This window comes from Haemaphysalis longicornis, unplaced genomic scaffold (assembly GCF_048455015.1).
Source record: "Haemaphysalis longicornis isolate Haplotype H1 unplaced genomic scaffold, Haemaphysalis longicornis Haplotype H1 scaffold_3, whole genome shotgun sequence".
In the NCBI taxonomy this organism is placed as follows: Eukaryota; Metazoa; Arthropoda; class Arachnida; order Ixodida; family Ixodidae; genus Haemaphysalis; species Haemaphysalis longicornis.
In genome coordinates, this window is record NW_027526335.1 from 25379139 (window position 1) to 25390213 (window position 11075).

Genomic DNA, 11075 nt, shown 5'->3' on the forward strand with positions numbered 1-11075 from the left:
AAAAAAAAGCAAGCAAAATATCAAAATTGGCGTAATAAATTGCGGTGCATAAATTTAAATAAGCAGTTGTATAGAAATCGATTGGATAAAATATTTTCCTTTTATTTTATGCGCAGTTGTCGTTGCTGCAGACCCGGTCCTGCGCTGTTTTCGTCTGCTTCTGCAGTTTTGTTTACTCCATGTTCTGCACCGCCTAGGAAAAGCCGTGAGCTAATCCTGCACTCTCTGCACCGTCGAGAAATCGAAGAGGAAAGTGCAGGCTCCGGGCGCTCTACTCGAATACCAAACAGGCGGGAGCTGCACTGCCTGGATGAATTCATGAGCACAACCAAATCGAAGACACCTCGCATTCCCTCGGTTTCTTTGTGGAGCGTGCGCATTTGCAAATTGTCATGGGGCCGAAAAAGAGGAAGTACAATAAGTACCTTTCCGACAAAACATGCGAAGTTCCTTCTCGCACAAAACATCGCCAGAGGAGCAATGCAGCAGAGACTGGTGAACCTTCCAGCGACGTGTTTGCACTGCCGTGCTCGCAAGGCGAGACGCTGGTCGCCAGCAGAACAGCGGCCGCTGGGGCCGATTTCGTGACGACCGTCAGTGAACCAAACGATGGTGCGAGCCCTGTGAACACGCAAACCGAGTGCAACTCGGAGGATGAAAGTGAATATGATCAACCGCTCTCCGTTGGTTCTGACGACAGCGACAGTGACTTGGCCGGTAACGAGTCTTCGGATGCCACTACCAGCGACTCTTCGGACACCACTGCCAGTGAGTGCTCGGACATCACAGACAGCGAAGTTGAAGCCGGCGGTCGTGGATTATTTAATGAAGACAGTGAGCTGGTAAGCGAAGCGTCTCCTTTCTTGCAGCGTACATTTTCTGACCTGTTTCCGTGCACAAATTTGCCCTTATTTATTCATTAAAGTCCCTGGGCTACTGCTACTTAAGCTCAAGAGAAAATGGTAGCTGGTCCCATCTCGCACAGCTTGTTTATGGTTAAGTTCCCGGCTGGCCCCAGCTGAGGTTAGCTCGTTTTTGCTGGGAATTTAACCAAACCGCTGGCCCCAGTACCATTTTCTCTTCGGACAGATCAACCAACAAATATCTTAGAGTTGCCGCGAGTAATTTTACCTCAAATGTAATGTCAAAACCCACGTATTTTTAAGCTGTGTATGCATGCATTGCATTCCCAAAGTTCTCTTTAGTAGTTGGTGCTTTAAAAGAAAGTGGGCTACCGATAATTTTCAAGTCTTTCAAAATTTAATACTGTTGCTGTGAGAACAAAACAATGCTTTTACATAGGAAACACAATGCATTCTTTTTTTTTTTTTTTGTAAATGGGGTAGGCCATTGACATGGCCCTGCAGTTTGAACGCTGCAGTACCTGTTATGCTGCCTAATATGGTGTTTCTTTCTTTTGTGCCAAAACAGAATCAGCCGCTCTACCCTGGGTCCAGGTTGACAAGGGCCGAGAGCCTGTTGCTGGTGATGGGGCACAGCCTTCGGCACGACACCTCCAAGGAGGCAACGGAAAGCCTCTTGAAGTTACTTAGTGCACACCTGCCTGATGGGACAACCTTCCCAACGACAAAGTATTTATTTTTTAAGCACTTTGCAAAGGGTGAAAATAAACCTGTGAAGCATTTTTACTGCAGCAGCTGCAAGGCATATGTTGGCTTTGTCGATGAAGCGCTAAAACAAGTTCAGTGCAGCAGCTGCAGCGTAATTCTTGAAGTAAAAAATCTGGAAAAGGGATCTTCTTATTTTTTTTCACTGGACCTCGCATCACAGATCAGTGACTTGCTGACGTCAACCAAGATTTCATCGGGTCAAAATCACAATGTGTATGATGTCACAGACATCACAAACAGTGTAGGTTACAGAAAGCTGCCTCTTGGACCCGATGACATCACACTCACTTTTAATACGGATGGTGTCCCCCTTTTTAACAGCAGCGGGTTCGGAATCTGGCCGATTCTCGCTGCTGTTAATGAGCTTCCTTTCAAGGAAAGGGTCCAGAGGCTGCTTCTGGCAGGGCTTTGGTTTGGTCCAGCGAAGCCTGATATGAATGTCTTCCTGCTGCCTTTTGTAAACACAATGAATGCCCTTTCATCAACTGGGCTTGACTGGGTGGATCAGCATGGGAACAAAAAAACCACCAAAGTTTTTCCTGGGCCCTGCACAGTAGACACTGTGGCACGGCGTGAAGTAATGCACATGAGTCTGTTCAATGGCAAGCATGGGTGTGCCTGGTGTGAGCTGCCGGGCAAAATTACCAGCAAGGGTAATGGTCACTGTCGGGCTTACGCTCCCCCTCCATCTGCCTTAAAGCTTCGCACACACGAGTCATTCGGCTACCATGCCCGCAAAGCCAGAGCAGAAAACAAGAAGTCAAGCTGTGGTGTGAGTGGCACAAGTGTGCTCTTGATGCTTGCCTACTTCAACTTCTGCTCTGGCTTTGTCGTGGACTACATGCACGCTGTGTGCTCGGGGTTCGTGAAAGCCACAACACTTTTGTGGCTTAAGTCAAGCATATGTAAGGAGTTCTACTTTCACAAACACCCGGAAGAAATGAACGAGAGGATCGTAAGCATGACCCCTGTTTGGGAAATGTCAAGGCTGCCCCGATCGTTTAAGCACGTCGCGAACTGGAAGTCAGCTGAGTGGCGTGACTGGCTGCTGTTCTATTCACCGATTTTGTTGGCCGACACTATTCCTGTCCGGCACTATCGTCATTGGATGACATTTGTGAACATAATGCATTATTTGCTAGGCCCATCTGTTTCTTTTGAAACATTGCATGAAATCAAGGGTGAGATGCTGCAATTCCTCAAAGAGTACAAAGAACTCTATGGAATCGAAAATATGACATACAACTCCCATTTGCTACTACATCTCGTGGACACTGTTTGGGAGTGGGGTCCTTTGTGGGCATACTCTATGTATCCCTTTGAGTCGATGAATGGTACTCTGGGAAGGTATGTGTGTGGGTCACGGTACCCGGAAAGGCAAATCATTGAGAAGTTCACCCTTGTGCAGTCTTTGCCGATATTTTGGCGCAGCGTATCTCCAGTGGGGGGTAAAATTGATGAGTTGTTTACAAGTTTAATCAGTGGGCATAAAATGAAAGCAACATTTGTGAAAACTGGTAACACAATACTTTTCGGTAAAGGGATTGACATGCCTGATGGCAAGCACTATAAGAAGATGCGAATTGGCTGTTTTACTGTATGCTGTGCTCAACTTGACAAATCACGCAGGCTGAACTCATTTATAGAAACAAATGGTTTGTTTGGACGTGTGCTTAGCATTATTGCTAGCTGTCCTGAAGGACATACCTTCTGTGGTTGCCCAAAAGAAGTTGTTCTGTACATAGAAGTTTACACAGTAACTCGTGCCATTATAAGCAAATTCAGGAATGGCTCTTTTCACTTTGTTGAAGCTCAGTGTAGTCTAGAAAGAAAGAATGTTAATGTTGCTGCTGTAAATAAATGTGTTGGTCTCATTTCTGGTACAAAGACATATTTGTGTGCATTAAATGAGAAGTATGTTCTTGAATCTAAATAAGCCCTCGAAGGAGGGATGTGGCTGCAGTAATTTGTAATGCCCACACCCTTGTGCCAGCCATCAGCAGCAGCCTTAAGTCCACTGCAGAATGAAGGCCTCTCCCATCAACCACCAGCCGCTCGCGTCCTGTGCTGAGTAAGTCCATTCACTACTGCCAAATTTTCTTATTTTGTCCCTCCGTCGAACTGGCCTTCCCCTTCTTGGTACTCACTCAGTTAACCTGGTGATCCACGTGTTGACATTTCACCTCACTACATGGCCAGCCCCGGTCTGTTTCTTTTTCTTTATTTGAACTATGATATCGTCAACTCTAGTTTTTTCCCTGATTCAGGAAGCTCGTTTCCTGTCCCTGAGTGTTATTCCTATCATTCGTTCCATGGCCTGTTGAGCCGACCTAAGTTTGAGACACCAAGTTTCCTTCCCATATTTCATTACTAGCAGTTTCCATTGGTTGTATATTCTTTTTTTGAGTGGTAGAGGTAGCTCAATTTTAATTGGGAGTGCCTGCCGAGTGCACCCCTGGCCCAGGCCTGTTCTGCGCTGAATTTATTTTTCATATGGGATCGGCACTGACAATATGTCCAAGGTAGTTAAATTTTTTTACTTATTCTGCCGCTTCATTCCACATGCTGAAAGCATGCTTTCGGCATGCCTATTCCTCATTACTTTAGATATTCATATTTTTTATACTGGCAGCCATGCTTGCTGGTTGTATTTCCTCAAGAATTTTTTGCGGGTGATCTGCACTCTCCCTCAGTAAGACTATGTTGTCTGAAAACCTCTGGCTCAAGTATTCTGTTTATCTGCAAACCTGTGCTTTCCCAGTCAAGCATTGACAGCTCCGCTAATTTAATATGATTCATGGTACCCTACTTTCATGTTAGATTTTGTGATTAGTCTCTGTTTTTTTTAGTAAGTTTTCCAGTTTGTTTATTTCATGATGCTTCTCTCACAGCTGCTGCAGGCTCTGTGATTGCTGTTTTTAGTTTGTCATTTGGCATGTCTACACTATCCTCGCTTTCGCCACTTAAAAAAGCAAATCTCAGCCATAGTACCTCAGAATTATTATACGTGTTAATCTACATAAAATATGTCAGAGGATTATTTGTTTTATGAGCTGCTGATTTTCATTGCACTAATTTGTACATTTTTGTTCTTTTCTACTTGTATGATACCACGTGGCTGTGTGTGTTGCTCCTTCATGTCCATAGACCTTTTACCAGTTTTCTGTCGTTGTGCTTAATCGGGCTGAACATTTATGTCTATGTATGTGTGCGTACATTCATATGTTCAAGTTGGCATTCTGTGTATAATTCTAGGCAGTATAATGTGCCTTATGTTGGTGTTGTGCACTTATTTCCTTTTTTGCTATTTTCATTAAAAAAATTCTCCCTACAGTGTGTCTAAATATTTTTGCATGCTTGCATGATGTGTTGCGCTAACGATTTTATTGCAAGGTCAAAGAGGAAAGATTACTTACAGCCACTGAGCATAGTGTGGTGATTGGTCTGAGCGGGAAACTGCATAAGAGAAGTTGATGTTAAGAGAAAAGCTCAGGTCCCTGTACATTGTAAACAATGAACGGTTAATTAAGCCATTTCATCATGAACAGGTAAATAAATTATTTCCTTTTTTGTGTTAGTTATGGCTCGGGTTCAGCAGGCTGAAAAAGTACGGGTTTGGGTTCAGTTCAAGTTTGGTTCCAGTTCGACACCCTGCTTCATGTATGTATATATGTGTATGTGTATATACATATATATACGTGTGTCTCTTTTGGCCTGTATGGAAGGATGGCCACTGGTTCACAAATTAGTTATAAAGTAAAACTTGTGGGAACCTCAAAAATTCAAAATTTATAATTTTCAGAATTCATTGTAACATGGTGGTATGCATTCATTAGATTTGTTTAAATGTGGTTCAAATGGAGTCTTAAAGAATGTCTTAATTTCGAATATTGGGAATTCGTGTTCAAGGGATACTGTTTGAGCCGGGCATGCATGTATGATGGCAAACAGGAGAAGTTGTGTGCAGCTGGCTTAGAATTCAGTTGACCCTTTCGGCCCCGGTGTCCGTTGGCACGTGCCACCACATAAAAGTTCCTCTAGCACATAGAAAACGGAGCCAAAAGTGCTAGTTTTTTGGGGACTTGTCCTTCAAAGATGACTATCGCAATTCTTGCATTTTACCTGAGGTGGATGCTACAAGACAAAGAAGCTCGAGCGATTACAAAATTTCGACACGAAGCTGGAAACGAACAGAAGTCCTATATTTTATTCCCAAGAAACTTGTAAATCTAATTTTTCGTTTGTTGGCTCATGTGGTCATAAAATATACGAAAACGCAAAAACATTTTTTTTTCTGCTCTACGTAACGTTTTTTAATTGTCAATGTCCTAATTAATTGCTTCATAATTAAATCAGTAATTACATGCACTACCGCCTTCATTTCTCGTTTGTGCGCTTATGCAATGCAACACAAAACATACTTACACTTGATAAAACAAATCAGGGCTGAAAGGGTTAAAGTTCAGAGTTTCTGTGGGGAACTAACTGTAGAAATCCTATAGTCTTTTTGGAGGCTGTGACGAGGTCAAGCTTAATGAACTCTTATGGCGAAGCCACAACAAAAACTCTACAGAGCCTTTATAGAGGCTTTGATGAGTTCAAGCTTAATGAACTCTTATGGCGAAGTCACAACAAAAACTCTACAGAGCCTTTATAGAGGCTTTGATGAGTTCAAGCTTAATGAACTCTTATGGCGAAGTGACAACAAAAACTCTACAGAGTCTTTATAGAGGCCTTGAGTTGTTTAAGTTCACAGAGCTCCTATAGAGAGATGACTGTAGAAATTCTACAGAATGTTCATAGAGGTCTTGAAGAGTTTGCACTTAACGAAGTTTTGTGGAGAAGTCACTACAAAAAATTTATAGAATTCTTGTGGAGGCAACTCTATAAGTTATGAGTTCCTGATGAGTTTCTGCCGTGTTTCTTGTGACTCCATAAAATCTCCATAGAAACTCCCCAGAAATTCACAATCCATTTTTGTGAGGGAACTGTACGCTCAGCTCTGCAGCAGCTCGAGTGCGGCGAAGCGGAGGCCGTTGACAGCGTCATCAGGGCGGCTCCGATTGCGGCGGCGACACACCTCTTAGACGAGAAGGCCGGCTCGGGAACGGGCTTTCGTAACGGCAGTGCACCGGTAATGGAAACTTACCCGCGTACGGTGCCGAGACATACTATTCTTCGAGGAGGAATGAAATAGGAAAGTGGCGGGCGCTGTCCCGAGGACTAGCTACATAGGCCCGCGTTATCCTATTAGTGGCGTGGGAATGCGCCTGCCTTCCCCCGTTGAGCACTGCTGATCGCTTCTATTTACGGCGGTAATAGTGAGGGGACGTGCGGCATCCCCGGGACAGCAGCCTTATTGTTTGTGCGTTGCTGAAGCGGGGGAAGCGGAAATAGCCGTTCGTAAGGTAGCGGCGCTAATGCCGTACACGCAGCTATACTCGGTTACAACTTAAGAACGGCACCGAAGTTGCTGCTGTGACACATCACCGCAGCCGGATGTCACTCCGCGCAGCACAAGTAGCGCGTTACTGGGAATATTTTGAACATGGCACGAGCCGTTTTTGCATCTTGTTGGACCTAATATGCTTATAAACTACTGCAGCGACGGCAAACAAACTACGTGAGAAAAGGCAGACGGTATCACGCATTCGTGGCAGTCTCCTTTCAAAACGCGCGCGCCCGTTGACATCCGGGTCCGTCGCTTAGGCGGAGTGATACCGTACATGAGCTGGTGCCGTTCTTAACTTGTTCCCGAGTATAGTTGCGAATACAAAAGCTGAACCGTCATTCTCACGGTGCTTCTCACGTTGGCGATGAGAGAGCGTGGCCCGCCGCCATTGTCGCTTTATGTGGAGCGGCTCGTTATCACGACGGCGATGACGATGAGAATGCCGTATCATGCTCTCTTCTTACAAAGGTGCGAGCGGTCACAGGTCTGTCTGGAGGCAAGCGCGAGTCGTGTTTTCAGACGAATGGCCAAAATGTCGCTCCACCGGGGTTTGCTTTGCAGAGTTGCCGTTACGAGCCATGCCCGTTCGGGCGGAAATACACCCCTTCGTTGCTTCTGTCGAAATAGCGATGCTAAGTATGCTCACACTCCCATGCGTCGCGAGTTGCGTAATGTGCCTTTCGCGTAATATTCCTGTCCACTGTGGAAGGGTTCTGAGCCCTTGCTTTCTGCTCATCCCCGTTGTCGCTTCTGTTGGCCAGTTCCGAGCCTCCTCGCGAGTCGCTCGTGCCGAGGAGCGAGAACCGAGGGCTTACATTGGTGGCCGGCGGAGAGGACGACCCCGAAGCACACGCGCAAAACTATAATTTACTGCCACGGCCACGCCGAGGCGCCCCGAGAGAATCAGGTGCTGCTCTTTATTCCCGATAGCGTTGTGTGGGGCAAAACGCCAGTGTTTTGGGCTTCCTCGATTTGCCAGTCCCGGAACGCCCGCGGACTGCCCGAGAAGCGATGCGACGCTCGATCTCGATTTTCCCATGTATTCCTATCGGACTTCCGATCCGAACGCAGTCCTCGGACTGCCCGCGTACCGTCCAGTACTGGTCAATGGAGGATGCCGTATGTCTACAATAGGGAAGGTTCGGTTGTCAGGCAATCTCGGTGTCGCCGCCCTACCCCCGCTCACCGCAAAGGAAAGTTTTTCCCAGTGCTATGCAACCCGTGTAATGGAAGTTTGTCCAGCAATTAGACCTTCTTGAATTTCCCAAACCGAGTCACTCCAATGCGATCTTCAATTAGTATTGAAGGAGAAGCTAGCAACTCCTTGCGTACCTGGTTTGGCGAGCATACGCAGCGAAAGAGTATTGAGTAGTGAGTGGGGCCGAAGGATTCGCAGCAAGAAACATCGCGGCGAGCACGTCTGCAGGTCGCTAACGAGGCCGGCCGCTTGACTTCCCACCCCGTACCGCTTTTTTTATTTCTCCTCTCCACTTAATTTGCTCTCGCCTCGATGTAGCAGCGCGCTGCTAGTGCTCGGTCTGACGCCCTCTAGGAAAGAAGGGCCCTTCTGGATGCCGTTCTAGCGCGTCTTCGGGGAGCGATAGCTCTTCGTAGCGGTTAAGGTCTGGATTGGTGGCCTCAGTTGAAGCGGCGTTGTCAGTCCGTGAGCAAACCGGTCGACAACGCTTACGGCTTTTCACATCTAGGAGGTGTTCCCGCGCCGCCGGAGGGGAGGCGAGCGCGGGGGAACGCTGGCCGCCGCGCGCACGTGCGCCCCGTCACGCGCTGCGTTGTAACGCGGTCGCCGCTTGGCCCCACCTCTCGCTTTCTGGCGGGGGGCACTTCTCGGCCCAGAGTGGCGTGCACACCTCGGAGGCCTCGCGTCGAACGCCAGCCCAGCTGGGCCGTCGGCGGTCAACGGGGTACGGAGGCTAGCAGTTCGCCCTTGGTGGTGCGTTGTGGACGCTCGCGGGCAGGCCTGCCTGATTTCGCAGGTGCGGGCCCGCCCACCCGCGGCTCGAGCCCCGTACCGAGTTGGGCGGCGTAAATACCCGTGTTGGTGGCTGCTTTGTGCTCGTCCCGTAAGCTCAGCTGACTCCTGGTGGCTTTCTTGAGCTACCCAATCTCAATCGGGGAAACGCGGTTGAATTTTGGTCCGAAGTATCGTTGTGCGGAGATGGCGATTTCAAAACCCTTTCGCTTCTTGGCTTGGAACTTCTACAACGTACGATTGCGATACTCTTGCCAGTGGTGTTTTGATGAGGCGTGCGAACAGCTGCCAAGTCCTGCGTCAGATATCGTCGCGTGCTTAGGCGCGCACTGAAACGAACGAGTCCGTGTTACGCCGTGGCCGACTTGCGAGACATCCTGCTTGGCGCCGGGGCCCGAGTCCTGGCGACACTATAGGGGGCGGGAGGCGCGTCACCTGCCCCCGCCAGCCGAGCTGCGTGGTCGGCGTCGTGAGCCTGGCCATTTGCCTGTTTACGTCATGCGAATGGCGACGCCTGCGGCCGGGGCGTCGATGCCTGCGCGCGCCCTTCGAGCTCCTCCGGGCGCGGCCGCAGCCGTCTATTTGCGTACGGGAGCCATTAGAGGCGGCCGAATAAAAGCGCCGCTGCACGCCGCCGCCGCGCGCTAGCTACATGGGGCGTGATTACGGAGCACTGTTATGATGGGAGGCCCCGCTGCGCGGCCCTCTTTTTGCTCGGTTTCGCCCAAAATGCGCGACGCTGGAGCGTCACCTGCGAGGGCGCGCAAAGCCGGGCGCTGTCCCACCATGACCGAGCGTCCCGAACGCCAACCAATCCAGCCGCTTTATTGGCTTAGAAAGGGTTATGGACAAATGCCGTTATTGGGCACCATTTAAAAGCAACAGTGTGATAAGAAAGACGTGCGAGGGGTGTTTCAGAAGGAAGCCGTGCCGGCCTGTCCGATCTTAGTGGCGTGGACGTGGTCCATCGGTTCGCCGTTGCTTCATTGGCGCGGTCCTCCGCCGTGTTTTCTCTTCGAATCATATATCTGAAACCGCAGCCATTCAGCAGTCCTCCCATGCGTAGTCTCGCTACGATTGCAACGCCGATGAAGTTAGCAAGAATATGACGTATACATGTGCGCAGATGGCGCTGGTTACGTGGCCTTAAGGCGCTTATTTATTTGGCTATATATAGTGATAACAGTAGAATCGTTGATGGCAACCCTGCAGCATTAATTCGACGTGATTCGATGGTATCGGAAGCATTTGGGCCAGAAAGTGAGCCTTGAACTGCGTAATTCTTTTTTTTTTTTTTTTACTATTCTGCCGAAGATTGAGGAGTGCATTTGCCTGATAGCTGCAGGCACGTTGGTGTGGGGCAGTAGCGAGCGGGGCTGCGTATTTCCAAATGCTTCGCTGCACAGAGCATCCACGTGACAAGCCAGTTCGCGGGATGCAGAACGGTAATTAAATGTCGTCATTGGCTGCGCCCCAAACCTAAAGCAACCTAAAACTTACCAAATCACCATTATTAACAAAAACAACGCGTAGATTTGTGTTTAGGCAAAAAAAAAATCCAGAAAGGAAATGTAAGCAATGAAAAAAAAAAAAACAACAACTATGAGATAGACCTCCTGTGGCTCGAACCCAAGCAGTCAGCGTGAGTACTCAATATTCTACATCGAGGCCACAGAGCCCGAAAGGTGGGTTTGCTTTAGCGGGTGCCCAAAAGAATAGCGCGCGCAGTGACGTCAGACATGTCACGTAGGTGCTCAGTGCAGCGAAGCGCTTTGTAGCGTGAGCTACACTGGCCGAGGTTGAGCAGCTTCGCGTGGCTCCTGGAGAGCCATGCTGCGCATGCGCGAGGAGCAGTGACGTCACACGGAGCACGGAACGTTGCTCTCTGCCCGGCATCTCTCACGCACCCCATGCGCCCAGCGTCTTCGCCCATCTCCGTTCCGCACGTGGCGGCCCGGTCCGCTTGATCATGCGAGGGCTCGCCGGGTGTGGAACCGATGGC

General features: G+C 48.6%; 2 protein-coding genes across 2 annotated transcripts in view; both read left to right on the plus strand.

Annotated features, from left to right (window-relative positions):
* Positions 1–11075, plus strand: part of LOC144174167 (uncharacterized) — a 239773-nt gene that overhangs the window by 56925 nt on the left and 171773 nt on the right. The gene's annotated exons all lie outside the window — the stretch shown is intronic.
* LOC144174165 (uncharacterized) lies at positions 57–6649 on the plus strand. The gene is made up of 2 exons (XM_077702670.1): positions 57–842; positions 1432–6649. The coding sequence occupies exons 1-2, from the start codon at positions 393–395 to the stop codon at positions 3565–3567; spliced, it is 2586 nt and encodes an 861-aa protein (XP_077558796.1). The 5' UTR covers positions 57–392; the 3' UTR covers positions 3568–6649.

Coding starts and splice junctions, on each gene's coding strand:
- LOC144174165 (XM_077702670.1), top strand. CDS start 393: ATGGGGCCGAAAAAGAGGAAGTACAATAAGTACCTTTCCGACAAAACA. Junction 843..1,431: donor TTAATGAAGACAGTGAGCTG/GTAAGCGAAGCG, acceptor GTGCCAAAACAG/AATCAGCCGCTCTACCCTGG.